Below are 14652 nucleotides of genomic sequence, written 5' to 3'. Positions count from 1 at the left end.
CCCTCATTCACACCTCCTGCCCTTACCCTCAGGCAGCATCCACCCTTGCAGGCGCCCAACCCAGGGGACAAGGCTTTGAACCCAGCCAGGGCTGCAAACAGCCCTGCTTACCTTGAGTCCAGAAGGGGAGGATGCAGCCGGCTCTAAATTTCCCTCTCAGCCAAAATCTGTGCTGAGTTGTTTGTTGTGGCTGCTGGTTTTCATCCTGGGGAGGGCAGGAGGGAAGGGGCCATGTGAGAGTCTCTGCCTGGCTGTGTCCTGGGATGTCCCTAAGAGGACCCTCTGGGAAGTCCAGCATGTGTCGATATGACCCTTCTCGAGGTCCTTGTGGAGGCAGCCAGAACAAACCAACAAGGAGGAAGAGGACCCTGCTCAGGGCCGCGCGGCCATCTGGAGCTGGCTCTGCTGGAGCCAGCCCAGCTCGCTGAATTGAACTTCCCTGGCCTCAGGGCCCTGTCCTTTGGGGTGGGGACAGGGCGCCAGCAGAATGGCAGGTCCTGGGGCACCATCTGGCAGCCAGCAGCAAATCCTAGGGGCCCCCCAGGTGTTGGGGTGTGGCAGGAGGAAGGAGGTGGCTTCGTCTGGCTTTCCCTCACCCTGCTGTTGTCTGGTCACCCTCTGCCCCCCTCCCTCCAATATCTTGCTCAGTCCCACATCTGAAGCTGTTCTCTTTGGTTCCCTGTGCTCCTCCCTGGCTTCATCCTCTCCATCAGCAGGTATTGAATCTGGATTGTAGGCCCCCTTCCTTCCTGCCTGCCACCTCTGCTCCTCCCTGAGTTTATCCTCTCCATCAGCAGGTATGGAATCTGGATCGTAGGCCCCCTTCCTTCCTGCCTGCCACCGCTGCCCTCGTTCACACCTCCTGCCCTTGCCCTCAGGCCCACCACGGGCGTCATCTCACCTCTGCCTGGGCCAGGACACCCTGGGCTGTGCAGATCTTGGGGCCACATGGCAGAGGCCCTGTGCCAGGCGGGCTCAGGGGCATGTTATCTGTGCATCTAAGTGCTGAACCCTCACGCCACTCCCTCTTACCTACTCTGGGAACTAAAGCCTTGCCTGAGGGGGACCACAACAGCACCCCAGAACTTCCTGAAGCCCCATACTCAGGGGAAATGAAAAGAGATCTTGGAAGTGAGTGGCGCTTCCTCCTTAATCCCTGCTTCTGGGGGGCTAAGAGGTTTCAAAGACCAGTCTCCAATTCCTGGGAAGATGCAAATCTTTCCTTCTGGGGCATCACAGTATGATAGGAAAAAATGGGGGCTCAGGACACCTGAGTTCCGGCCCTGGCTCTGCCATGGACATCTAAGGGACTGTGGACAAGTCACTTGCTCTCTCTGAGCCTCGGTTATCACAAATGTAAAATGTGGGTTTCGCATTGGCTCCCCCAATCCAGAGCTGAAGTCCTTTGATGTCTTTCTCCAAAAACTCTGAGTGACTTCGGTGGAGCGGGTGAGAAGAGGCATTCAGGATTCGTGGGAAAGGGTTCCAGGTGGTAGTGCAGGGTCCAGTGGTCAGAATACGGCAACAGGCAGACCCACTCTCAATGCCAGCCTTGAGGGATATGGCCTCGCAGACCCTCAAGTTTTCCCATCTGTGTTACTGGGATAGTAAGGCTTCCAAGGGCACCATGCACACAGTGCATATAAAGCACTGGGCACAGGGACTCCCCTGGTGGCGCAGTGGTTAAGAATCCCCCTGCCAATGCAGGGGACATGGGTTCCAGACCTGGTCCGGGAAGATCCCACATGCCTCTGAGCAACTAAGCCAGTGTGCCACAACTACTGAGCCCATGTGCTGTACCTACCGAAGCCCGCACGCGTAGAGCCCATGCTCAACAAGAGACGCCACTGCACTGAGAAGCCCATGCACTGCAGAAAAGAGTAGCCCCTGCTTGCTGCAACTAGAGAAAGCCCGCGCACAGCAATGAAGACCCAACACAGCACCCCCCCACCCCCCACCCCCCACCGCAGGAAAAAAAGCGCTGGGCACAGTGCCTGGACCATAGTAGGCGCTCAGTGAATGGCAGCTGGCTTGGCCTAGTTCCTGCTCCCAAATGCGTAGCCTTTTTGCAGCCTTCCCATGCTTGGATTTTTGAACCCACTAGGCCCTCCCCATCCCAGCTGGTCAGCTCCTGACCCACATGGCCCTGGCCCTGGGGTTGCAGGGAGCCCGCAGCCTGGGCCCACTGCTATGGCTCCTTTATGGGACAAACCCACACTCCTCCGCCTTCCAGGCCCTCAGGGCTGCCTAGTAGGGCCTCAGCCATGTGTCCCTCCTCCTGCTATGTCCCCAGGCTAGCGTGTGATTTTCCCTCCATGTTCCTATAGCCTCCTCGCGTTTACCCGTGTGACACCTGGTTATATGGTCACATGTGTGTGTGTCACTGATTCCTCTTCACATACCAACACATGCTAAATTATGAGCTTATTTGAGGCTAGAGACTGTATCTTCTTTGTACCTCCACTACACAGGATGGAGCCTGGTACTCAGCAGGTGCTCAATAAATGTCGACTGAATCCATGAACGACTGGATCGATGAACCTGCCTTTTCAAGCCTTGTCTCCAGGTATGGAGCGTCAGACCAGTGCTCTGGCTGCCCCTGGTCCTTTCCCCACCTGCCCTCCTACCCCCACTCCTCCCAGCTCTGCTGGTGGGAAACCTACCCTCGCTCCAGGGTCCAGTTAAAATTCCATTTCCCATGTTTTAGAGCACAGAGGAGGAGGAGACAGTCCCTGCTGCTCAAAGACTCACAATGCAGCTGGCAGGAGCCACAGGGCACACAGGAGGCACACTCACCCAGGACCCAGCCTGCCCACTCCGTGCCCTGGTTGGGATGGAGTCACAGCTTGGAAATGAGGAAAAAGACACCCCTTCCCTGGGCCAGAGAGCTTGGCTGGACAAGGGAAGCCTGGATAGATTTTGGCCGCTATCCGCAACCCCTCACTGCCCTCCCAAAGTGCCCACCTGCACAACCCTGAGCTCACCGGGCTCGGGTGGGGCTGTGACCTTTCACTGCTTCAGTCACTACCTCACCTTTTGCCTTCTGCCCCCTCACTCTCCTGGTGGATGCAGGGTGCTGGCCCCAGCACCAGCACACCCTCAGCCTTTTGGCCATAACGTTTTAAATGAAAAAAATAAAATTACAAAGGATTATAAAGGAAACCAATTATATTGAAACACAGTTATGAAAACATTTACATTTTTTGGTATAGTAATATATATGCTTCTTTATTAACACGTTGAAAACAAGGTCTAACAACTGTGGTTATTTGGAAGTAGTGATGAGAGTAAATGATATTTTGAGATATCTTCGAAAACTGTAACGCAGTCTGAACACATCTGTGATTTCTGTTGGTTACAAAGTCACAGGCACTCTTAAAACTACTGTGGCATATTGCCCAAGTACATAGGAGAATGTTAAATTTTAGTTACAGGCGAGTGAAAATAAAGATATTTTTTCCTATCTAGGTTCACAACCCCCCTGAAATCCACAGACCCCAGTCAAGAACTTCTGGTTACAGATGGAATAGGAAGAAAAGGAGAAAACCATCATGGGTTGAGCCTCACACTCCCTCTGCTATTTAATCTTTACACCAGCCCTGTGAGAGATGTATTATACCCGAAGTTTTCTGAGATACTTGAGGCTCAGAGAGGTTGAGTGAGTTGCCCAAAGTCACCCAGGGCCTGCTTGGAAGCCTTTGTTGCTCCCTCCACACAGAGCTGCCTCCTTAGGGAAAAGGAGCCACAGGACAAGGTGTTCAGTTGACCCTTTGGCCCTAGAGTCCTGTCCCCTTCCCAGGCCCTGTGACTTGTGGGGTTTATTTAACCAGTGCATGTAAGAGTGATGGCCCCTGGAAATCACACACACTCAGTTATTTTTATCTCCAGTTTATTTTTTTAGACTAAGAGCAGAGTATGAAAGTCACAGCCAAAGCACTTGAAAAAGGCCCAGGAGGATGGGTGGGGACCACAGAGGATGGGCAGGGCAAGGTCCTGGGAGCTGGGTCCTGGGCTCAGGGCTGGAGGGGAGGGGGCGTTGTTGTCTCACGGTCTCCAAAAGTGTCTGTGCGTTGCATAGGTCCTGTCTTCACAGAAGACAAAAGAGGGGCCAGGGGGTCCCCCAGTGGGGGGCCTAGCCTGGTGGGGAAAGGGTCTGAAGCTGGAAGGGGAAGTCAAGGAAGGTCAGGGGGTTAAGGAGGGGGAGGGACTCTGTCCGTCTGTACATTATATATAGAGATATAGAGTCTGTACATGCCTGCCTGGCACCCCAATGCCCACCCCTCGTCACCCTTGTCCACTGCTGGCCCCCCCAGGGGTGTCTGCTTGTAAACTTGGACTCAATCCAACCCACAGTCCTGGGAGTGGGAGTGGGGGGAGGAGGACGTGCTTATTGCTGTAAACAGGGGAAGGAGGCAGCAGGCGGCGCCACCCCCGCACCCATCGAGTCCCCTCCCCACGTTCTGCCCCTGGAAGAGAGTGACTGGGGGTGTCTCCCACACTGCAACTTGCTCTCTCTGGGGCACATCTGTCTCTCTGGGGGGGACAAAGGGAGAGGGCACCAGGGGTCAGAGAAAGGTAGCAGGGGGCAGAGAGTCCTGAGCACTGCCCTTCATGGCCCCCCGGTTTGGTACCAAACATTACCAGAGCCACAAGGCCACGTGGAACCCGTGGCTGTCCCTGCGCCTGGTCCACTACAGTGCCCTACTTGGTGGGGAGGGGGCAGAAGGGGCGGGCACAGATGTATGGTGCAGGCCCCACTTCCAGCCATCGGAGGAGGGGTCTAGGCCCCAAGGCTAGGCTTCCCCTGGAGAGGCCAAAGGCTCCCTGCTCTGTCCCAGCCCCACCCCATCTCTCCCCGCCAAGGGAGGGGGCAGAGCTAGGAGGCCAAGAGTGTCATAAGGAAGAAGGCGATGCCCACCGCCAGGGGCAGATGCTCCCGCTTGGGGCTGGTCCCGCTGATGCTCTTCTCAAGCTTGGGCACCTGGGGGTTCTCTCCCTCAAAGTCTTCTGTGGATAGATGGAATAGACAGACCGGTGAGAGCTGGGCTGCGCGCTGGGGCGGGGCACGCGGCAGCGGCAGCAGCAGTGGAGCGGGGAATGTGACCACCCGGGGAGGGGGTGGTAAGGATCGGTGTCCCCGGGGAAAGACATGCAAGATGAGCAGGCACCGGGGAGGGGGCTGCGGTTCCAGCAGTGGCCACCAGAGGGCGCTGCGCAGACTCACCCAGCACGTTGATCTTCACATTGGGGCCCATGGTGAACTGGGGGAGAGTGGGGACCGGCTTCTCCCCGGAATGCGATGCTGCGGGGTGGGGTGCGGGTGGGGAGAGAGGAGGGGAGAGTCAGGGAAAGGATCCCCTCCTCCTGCTACAGCTGGGGAGCGAGTCCCCCTCGCCTGTGCCCTCCACCCCCACCCCCAGGAAGACAGGGGAGCCCCAAAGCAGGGGAGCCGAGGATGGGGTCGCGGCTGGGAGCCGATTATACTCACTGGAGGCGCAGCAGACGAACACCTTCATCCTCAGACACTTCCAGTGCAGGTTGTGGGTGGGCGTGGCTGGGGAGAGACTGGGCCTGAGTCGCTTTCTCCAGATTTACACCCCGTGCCCTGCCCGCTCAGAAACTCTCCTTCTCACCCTCTCCAAACTGTCCCTCTTGGGCAGGGTCCTACAGTACCTCCGCCACCCTTTGGGCATGGGTTGTGGTGGCTCCGCCGTCAGCCCCAGAAGCCCCTTGGGTCCCATTCCTCAAGAAACAGAGACCGCTGAGGTCACGCCCCCGGAATGCCCCTCGCAGAAAACTGACTCTGCGACCCAAACTTCGGAATGCCACTAAACCTCCTTCTCAGCCTCACTACTCTGAGCTGGAACCCTGAGGTCCCCCGCCCCCCGGGGCCTCGGGACTCCACCCCCTGACACTCTTAGGCCCCGCCCCGGCCCGCCGCCTGGCCGCCACTCACAGATGTAGTAGTACTCGTGGCCCGCGTGGAACTCGTAGCCCAGAGAGAAGGCGCTGTAGCGCTGGAACTTCTCCGAGAACTTGATGGGGCTGTGGGGGGCGTGCGGTCGGTTGCACTCCCAGCGCTTGAAGCCTTGGCTGGCGTTGCAGGTGCGGTAGCCGGCCCGGCTCACCATGTACAGCACGTACTGCTCCGCCCCGCCTCCGGGCCCTGGCCCCGCCCCGGGGCCCACCCCTGAGCTGTTGTAGTGCGGGCAGTAAATATCCAGGTAATCGTTCACGTTCACCTGCACCGTGTAGCCCTCTCGCCGCAGGCTGTGGGGAGAGGAAGCGGGTCAGAGAGAAGAAACCCAAAGCCAACCCACGTGGCACCTCACCGCTCCGCAGACCTTCCCCAGGGCCCTCGGAGCCTCCCGGCTTTCTTTCTGAGCTTCCTCTCTTCTCAACCCCTGTCTCTGTCCCCAGGGCCCTAGTGCCGCCAGTCCCCGCACTATCCTTCCGGGCCCTCTCCTTGTCCTGCCCTTCTCCTGGTGACCGCCAGAGGGTAGCAAAGGCGCAGGGAAGCCAGGCCGGCCTCCAAAGGAAAAGAGGCGGGGGAGAAGGGTGGAGGGAAGAAGGGAACGTGTGCTTTGGTTACCACAGAAACGGCGCAGGCCCCTGCGACTCCCAGACCCAGGCCCGGATTTCCTCCGTCCATCCCCCATAGTTCACCAGTGGGGAGGAGGGATAAAAGGAATGGAAGTGTGAAAGTGGGAGGGATCCCTTCGAGGGATGTGCACCGTCCACTGCCTCTCCCAGGATGCTTTCCTGCTGCTGCCAGTCCCCCCGCAAGGCGAGTCCGACAGGACCTGCCCTCACAGACGCATGTATGGCGGCTTCATGCATGTACATGTACAAGTTCTGTGGCACACACACAAATATGTCCACCGCCCACTCATAGGCGGCATTCACATAGAAAACCCAGGTGAGATGTGCGCTCCACCGGCATGCCAACATTGGTTGACCCCAGCAATCCCAAGCTCTCTTCCTGCTCTTCCCACACACACACACACACACACTGGCACACGCTCTCTCTACAGTGTGACTGGCCTCCGTACCTTGAGTCCCACTGACCTCCATCCTGAGGCCACAGACAATTAGTTCCCCAATAACGTGACACAACAGATCAGGGAGCTAAGGGACTCAGCACCAAGGCTCCATGTGGTGTCACGCTAACCAGCCAAAACTTCTGTCTCCATACACCTCCCTCCTCAACCTGGACACCGACGCCCCCTTCATGATGCTAGGCTGAGTCGTGGGCATAGTGCCCAGACAAGATGGCTGTGCCTCTTACTTCCCTGATCCTTCTGTGGGCAGAGAAGCGGATGCTGGGTTCCTTGTAATCCCCACCTGCCTTGCTAGTTATCATCAAAGTGTTGGTCTTAATGCTCTCCATGGTGGTACTGAGCGGTGGGGGGATGGGAGAAACATCTGAATGGAGAAAGAAACGCAGAGAAGTGGGCAGGCGTTTCCCCTAATTTCCTGAGTGTAGACATACACACATCTTGGCAGTGAGAGGGGAGTGTGGTGGACACAAGAAGGCATGGGGTACTTGGCAAAATATCAAACCACTGGGGTCCCTGGTCCCTGGGAACTCCCTGAGGGGAGAGACTCGCTCCCCATGTCACCAGGCACCTCCCGGGTTCCACAAACAGTAATTAGATCCATTAGGGAAACGAGCTTGGAGGCCTTTGGATGGGGTGGGGCCTTGAGGGTCCCTCCCCACCTCACCCTACTTCCTTGGCCTTGCCTGTGCCACCCCCTCCCCAAACTCTCCCTTCCAAGCCTGGCAGTAAGGCAGATAGGTAAGAACTGGCGCTTGAGCACCCCAGTAAGAATGGGCACAGCCTCCTTGAATCATCAGGAATGCCACCAGCCCCACTCAGTTCCCATGGGAGTGATGGGTCACTCTGGCCCCTCCCTGGCCCTGGCACTCAGGTGGGCAGGAGTCTCGGCCTGGGGCACTGGGAGCAGGAAAACGGGTTAGACCAGGCCTAGCTCCCAGCCACCACCCCAGGTTTGCCTCTCGATCCCCAAGCCCAAAGTCTACTGTTTTCTCCTCCACAGGCTTTGAGGAAGGGGCCACCAGTGCCAGGCCTGGAGCAGCTCACAGCCACACTGGGGCCTCTGTCCTCGAGCCTCACCCGGGTTTCCAGCCCTACTTTGAAGTAGCGCCTCCCCGGGGCACTGCCCAGTTCCCCCACAACACACCCTGCTCCAGCAGGGAGGAAGCCAAAGCCAGAGCTATTCCTACAGGTACCTCAGTTTCCTCAATGCAGAGGGGACTAGCCTTATAGAAAGGTTGCTGGGCGACCACAACTGAAGAGAAGCTACCTCTTACCTATCCCTGGGCCGAGTGGCTGGGAACAGCCCCTGAAATGCCGCCCCCTCCCCCCCCAAGCTGGGCATGTGGGAGAAAGAACTGCTTGGGGAATGACTGTGGCCAGCTGGTAGCTGGTGGACAGGGGGCAAAGGGCTGGGTGCCAGGCATCCCCAGACACAACTGCTGGGAGACCTGAGGTGTCTGCTTGGCTTGGGTGCTTTAATTGAATCAGTTATCCTCCCCGCCTTGGCACTTAAAAGGGAGGTGCTGCTAGGCCCCGGCTTAGCCCCACAGCTAACTCCTCCTCCAGGGCCGCACCTCTGTAACCTAGAGCCACACCCCACCCCCGCCCCTCGGGAGAGGAGGGCAGGCGGGGATCTGGGGACTGGGTCGTGCCTGCCCCTTCAAACAGTTCTCTGTTCTTCCTTACCGCATCCCCTCCTAGCCTCCCACTTCTCTCGCAGAAGGCGAGTGTCAACACACCCCACCTGGAGGGGGTGCCCCTTCACCCTGTTATTTCACCTCTCCCGGCTCTCGCCGCCCCCGGTGCCCATTCCGACCCCTCGCTTTCACTCCTTCAGGGCCCTATCTGCTCGAGCCTGGTGGGGTGGGCGGCGGGCGAGCGGGGAAGGAGCAAACCTCTCCCCCCCCCGGGGCAATTAGGGGCAGGTAAACAGGGTGTCTAACAAGACCAGGGATCAGGGAAAGGATCCCCAGAGACGCTGAACTTGTTAAATCCCTGCCCCCACCCCTAGACGCAGAGCTAAGGAAGTGGGGGAGGGATGAAGACACCGGACCCCGTTTCTCCTCTCTAGCGCGCGCCCCCGAGGCTGCGCGCCGCTCACCCCAGCAGGCGAGGCCGGACCACGTGTGCGCGGCGTGGGGTCCGCGCGCCCGGGCTGGGGTGGGTGGCTGGCGAGAACGCTCGCGGGGCGGCGCGTGCACGCTGACACCCCCGCACCCCTCCGGCACCCTGGGGCTCCGCGCCCCACCCGACTGGGTCTTGCCAGCCCCGGACTGGGCCCCGGGCTTCTCCGGCCGGCGTCGGGTGGGAGAAAATCAGCGCGCCCCACATCCCCGCCCCTCCTCCCTGCGACAGCGGCGGCGGCGGAGGTTTATTGATCTGCAGCGGCGGAGAAGCGCGAGAGACCCGCCGAAAGCGAGACACACAGAAATGGAGTGAGAGGGAGACGCACACCGAGAGGGGGCATGAACAGAGACCGGATTCACTGCCAGGCGAAAGGGAGTGAGGCACAGCGAAAGAGAGGGATCCGGAAACCGGGAGAGAGAGGGAAGAGGATGAGAAGGGAGAGAGGCTTGGAAGGGAGAGAAGTAGAGGCCGCTCCAGAGAGGCCCACAGACAGCAAAGACGGAGACGGAGAGACGCAAAGGAGAATATCAGGGACAGGGAAGGGGTTCAGAGCAGAGCCTCGGTGACAGAGAGAAAAGAGAGAGAGAAACACCAACAGGGACGTAGTAGAGCCTCAATAAATATTTGTTGAATGAATATATGAATGAAACAGAGATAAGCAACGGAAACATTTCAGAGATAAAGAGACAGGTAGGGCGACAGCTAGAGAAAGATGTTCCTGACGCTTCTTGAGATAGGGCAAAGAGCGGCCCCCTTGCACAGTTCTGCAAAGAAATGAAGCACAGGCCTGGGCGCATATATTTGGCCATCGGTCAGTCCCGCCCCCCCCCCCCATTCAATTCCGGGCTCAGGGGACCCCTGGACCTCACACTCTCACGCTGCACTCCAGTATAGTTCCCCCCATCCCTAGTTTCTGGGCCAGGTAGGGAACAGGTCTCGCCTATTCCAGAGGACCAAACGGAGGGGCTCAGTGGGGGATAGGAGGCGACATCACGGTCGGTGTGCAGGGCACTGCCCCCAGGTCTGTCAAAGAGGCCACCGCACGTGTCCCACCAGTACCCTCCCACGTGACCCCCAGGAGGCGGGGTCGCAAGACCCTCTCCACGTGACCCCAAGGGGCAGAGACCCTCGGCACGTGACGGGGGGGTAGGAGCCAGGAGCCCAGCTCACGTGACCGGGGGGGAGGGGGCGCGGGAGCCTGTGGCTCGGCCCGGCCCCGCCCCCAGCTCCCTGGCCCTCTCCACTCCCGGCTCCGGAGCACGTCGCTCTCACGATTTATGGGGCCGCGGCTGCCGCAGTGAGGGAGCCGGGGAGCCCGGGCGCAGCGGCAACAAAGGCGGAGGAAGCGAGGCGGGGGCGGCGGCGGCCTCCTGGCCCGGTGCGCGCCCCCTCCCATCTCTGCCGGTCCAGACCTGTGGGGGAGCGGGGAAGACAGAAAGGAGGCTCTCGGAACCTGGGCTCCCCCACCCCCTCCCAGGGCTTTCACCTGCGCCCAGGTGTATGCGGGGGAAGGGAACCTGATCGACAACACCCCCCCCTTCTCTTCCCGCATCCCCCTGGCTCCGGCTTCTCCTAAGAACGTGGGGGTGCCCTGACGGTGGTGAGGAACCCAGGGCCCCTCACCTGCGCGCTCTCCACTCCCCGCCAGACTCTAGCGGGGCGGGGGGCGGACGTGTGAGTCTGGGGGAGGGGGACGAGCTAGATAGAGCAGGGGAGTCAGCCCCCAGCACCCCCCGGAGTTCTCCGAGTCCCGCTGGGGGGGGGAGGGGCCTTATCCCCACCCCAGAGGTTTCCATGGGAAGCGAGAGGGGGGCGTCGTCGGCTCATCCCCACCCCCAGTCTGACACTCCGGGCGCGAGGAGGGAGAGAGGGGGAGGCGCAGAGCCCCAAACAACAAAGAGCGGAGCGGCAAGCGGCAGCCCCTCCTCCGGGAGGTTGGGGGTCGCGGCCGCTCGGCCCTCCCGGTCCCCTCCCGTGGGGCCTCGTCATTTGCTCCCGAGTCGCCCCCCCTCCCCGAGGTGGGGAGCCAGAGACAGTGCCGCCGCCGCCTGGGCAGGTGTGACAGTGACCCCCGTGTCCCCAGGGATCCCCCCCAACACACAGACACACACGGAGGGGTTATACACACGGCGGCTCGGCGGGGAGGAGAAGACAAGGGCAGCAAGGACTGAGCAGAAGGTGGACCCGGCCCCGCAGCCGGCACCCAGCCGCCGCTCCACACACCCCGGGAAACCACACGGCAGCCCTGACACCCGCCCAGACCGCGGCGGCGCCGACAGCCACCCTAGCCCAGACGCGGCCGGCCACGCGGCCAGCGACCGCAGCCCCCTCCCCGACCCGTCGCCCGCTCCCACCCCCAGACGATCGCCGACGCAGACACACAAATCACACACTCAGACACACACGCACACTGACAGCCGCGCACGCCCGCTCACACTTGGAGCCACACGCCGTCCCCAGCCCGGGCGTGTGTGTGCGTGTGTGACAAGGCGACATCTCCTTGCCTCCCTCCCTTTCGCCGGCCCCCCACGTTCCCATCCTATCCAAGCAGCACCTCTACAGCCCCCCAACTTGGCGACCCAGCCCCAGCTCAGCCCAGCAGGGCTTATGCGTACAACCAGAGTAACCCACTCGCCTTCGTTCTGAAGAGGTGCTCGGTCGGACTCCTTGCCTCAGCTCTGGACTCCACTTTTAAAAGCAGGAGTCATAGGCAGAACCCCTTGAAACCCTCACAGCTGAAAACAGGTCATCCCTGGGCCTCCCCAAGTGCGGCGGCCTATCCCCAACCCACTGGTACTCCCAAACCCCGGCCCGGCCGAAGGAGATGAAGATGGGGGGACTGTCGGGTAAGCTATTCCAGAGGCGGGTGTGGAGAGAAGCCAAGGTAGGGTGGGGTGTCCCCGAGCAGCCTCCTCCGCATGGCCCAAGCCCTGGTTACTATACCTTAACATCCTCTTTCAAACACCCCCCGAGTTTCACAGAGGACCACAGAGTGTGTCCCCCTCTCCCTCGCCTCCCAGCCCCCAGCTGTGGTCTCCCAGGACTCCCACCCCAGGTTCCCCCAGGACTTCCCGGGCCTCCCCCTCTCACTGACGCGGGACGCACAGGCTCCCAGGGCCCCCGACTCACTGCTGGTTGGAGCTGTTCCAGTACACCGCATGCCGGTTCCCCAGCGCCCCCCCGGGCCCCTGGGCCAGCAGCGGCAGCAGCGGCACGGGCACAAGCAGCAGCAGCAGCAGCAGCGGAGCCGCCGCCATCCCCGGAGCCGCCGCCGCCGCCGCCCCCCGACTGAGCCCCGCGCTGCCGGCTTCTCGCTTCCCAGCTCCCTGCCGCCGCCGCCGCCGCCGCCGGCCCCCGAGCCTTAGGCCACGCCCCCGCCCGTCCCTCCGCCCTCCCGGGCGCGCCCCCGAAGCCCCGCCCCCGGCGCGCTCCCGCCAGGCCCCGCCCCGCTAGGGCCCGGAGTGCGCGCGGCGCGTGGGAGGTGAGGACGGTGCAGCCCCCTCGGGAGCAACCGGAGCGCTCCTCGCCTCTCCCTCTTAGGTTTAATTTGCTACCGCAGGTCCTGGGCCTTCTGCTCCCCAGTCTGGAGTTCCCAGGAGAAGGATTAGGGAGGCCAAGACAGGGATCTCAGTCTCCTGTGAACATTCATTTCTGGGATGGGGTGAAAGAGACTTGAAAAGAAGCTGGGGGTCTAGGACCCCTTAATAAGTAGAACTGGAGCCCCCTCCTTTCTGAACAATTTGCCCTCTGCTCCCTTCATGCCCGTCTTCCCATGTGCACGAAGAGTCAGGTGGTTCTGGAGGGTGGCTGAGAAGCCCTCAGCTGCCACCTAGGACCTGACAGCTGTTGACCTGAAGGCCCCAGCTGAGCAGGGGGGCATTGTTCTTGGAGGCAGTGTAGAGGAGCTCAGCCCCCAAGAATGTCAGTACTGGGTGCTGGAAGGGCCTTGGGCAGTCCAGGGCCCAAGGCAGAGGAGGGACCAAGGACAGTCAGCTAGAGCACAACAGGCTTTCCTGGGACACCTACAAAGCGTTCTTCACTCACGCTCAACCAGAGCCCCCTCCCAGCGCAGCCGGTGGTGTCCCCAGGCATTCTCACGCCTACTCTCACAGAGGCTGACAAGAGGGCAGCAGGCAGAGCACCTTGTCTTCAGCTTTCACCATAGTCATTGTCCTCACAGTGACACCCAAGCGCAGACATTACACTCACATATTCAGGAGAAAAGGCACAGACACCCAGAGGCAGAGAACATAGCAACACAGGCATGTGATACAGACAGACAGACACACAGATAACCCTTCAGAGACACACACAGGTAAAGGTGCTGTCACACAACTAGAGATCTGTAGAAACACAGGGATTAGGTCCACAGAGACTTAGGAGCACACACCCACACACACACACAGTGACTCACACACAAGCCCCTGCACACCTTCTGACACACACAGCTCTGCATTCTCCTCTTCTCTCTTTTCCTATGAAGTACAAGTTGAGGGAGAGGGTCTAGACTCTGGACCTAGGTGGTATGCACACCTCATCCCCTTTTTTGGAGAGGCTCAGATTAAGAGTGAGCAGGAAGACCAGGTCTACGACCAGACTCTCAGAACCCAATCCAACCACCTGTGCCCAGGGTGATAGGTGTGACGCTTTTTTTCTTCTTACTGCAGGAGAGAGGACGTACAGGCACCCTTTATCTGCTTACTGTTGGCAGGACAGGGGTCCTGACCACAATTTGGCCTCAGATGCTGGGTTTGGAGGAGGGGCAGTGCCTTCCAGAAAAAGCCCTGTGCCTAGCTACTGCCAGGCAAGAGCAGGCTCTGTCCTCCCTGGGCTCCTCTCTACCCCAGGAGATCTCCTCTCCCTTCTCAGGAGCCAGAAAATAAATTAGGTCCCTTGGGGTCGGAATGGGGGACATTGCAAGCAGCTCTCGCTCCCCCCAGACTCCTCATCCCAAGGGAGATTTGTTTCACCAAAATGATGCTGACCTGCCTACTCCAGGGGCCACAAATCCCAGCCTCCTCCCTGCCCACCCACATCCCTGCTCTGCAAAGGGAGGCTTCTCTCTGTAGGGCCCACAGTTGGCAGGGAGGCTGCCCGTGTTCATAGGGAGTGGGAGCTTGCTGGTTTGGCCTAGGACTTTAAATTCCATTTTAGAAGCCCTGTTTATAGAATCTGGGTCCCACTTAAGGATCTGGGCCCTTTTCTGTAGGGCTCAGATACTCCTCTTTAGAATCTAGCACGCCACCCCCCCCCCCCCATAATTACCGAGTTCTTTTCCCTGCAGTTTGGAGCCCTCCCTCCAGAATTTAAGCAGCTCTCTCTGTGGGGTCTAAGCCTCTGGTTTTTAAGTTCAGAGACACTCTCTGTAGAGCCTAGGCCTCTGTCTATGGGATCTGGTGCTCTATTTGGGCCCCTATCTAAATGAGCTGCTGGCTGATTTGGGCTTTTGCGTGAATTAGAAAAA

The 14652-nt window shown here is 59.9% G+C and overlaps 1 protein-coding gene across 2 annotated transcripts; it reads right to left on the bottom strand.

Moving 5' to 3' along the window:
- Window positions 1-3872: 3872 nt before the first annotated feature.
- EFNA3 (ephrin A3) lies at window positions 3873-12547 on the bottom strand. Of its 2 annotated transcripts, XM_057725433.1 has the most exons (5): window positions 12318-12546; window positions 5957-6270; window positions 5489-5554; window positions 5225-5302; window positions 3873-5007 (listed from the first exon to the last, which is right to left on the bottom strand). In XM_057725433.1, exons 1-5 carry the CDS (start codon window positions 12443-12445, stop codon window positions 4877-4879), a joined length of 717 nt encoding a protein of 238 aa, XP_057581416.1. In that variant the 5' UTR covers window positions 12446-12546; the 3' UTR covers window positions 3873-4876. The 2 variants fall into 2 exon arrangements, with proteins under 2 accessions (XP_057581416.1, XP_057581425.1); XM_057725442.1 differs by lacking the exon at window positions 5225-5302 and having other exon boundaries at window positions 12318-12547.
- Window positions 12548-14652: the final 2105 nt, after the last annotated feature.

Source organism: Hippopotamus amphibius, chromosome 1, assembly GCF_030028045.1.
Source record: "Hippopotamus amphibius kiboko isolate mHipAmp2 chromosome 1, mHipAmp2.hap2, whole genome shotgun sequence".
Lineage (NCBI taxonomy): Eukaryota > Metazoa > Chordata > Mammalia > Artiodactyla > Hippopotamidae > Hippopotamus > Hippopotamus amphibius.
Note: the sequence above shows the minus strand (reverse complement) of the source record. Positions and strands in the feature narration are given on the sequence as shown.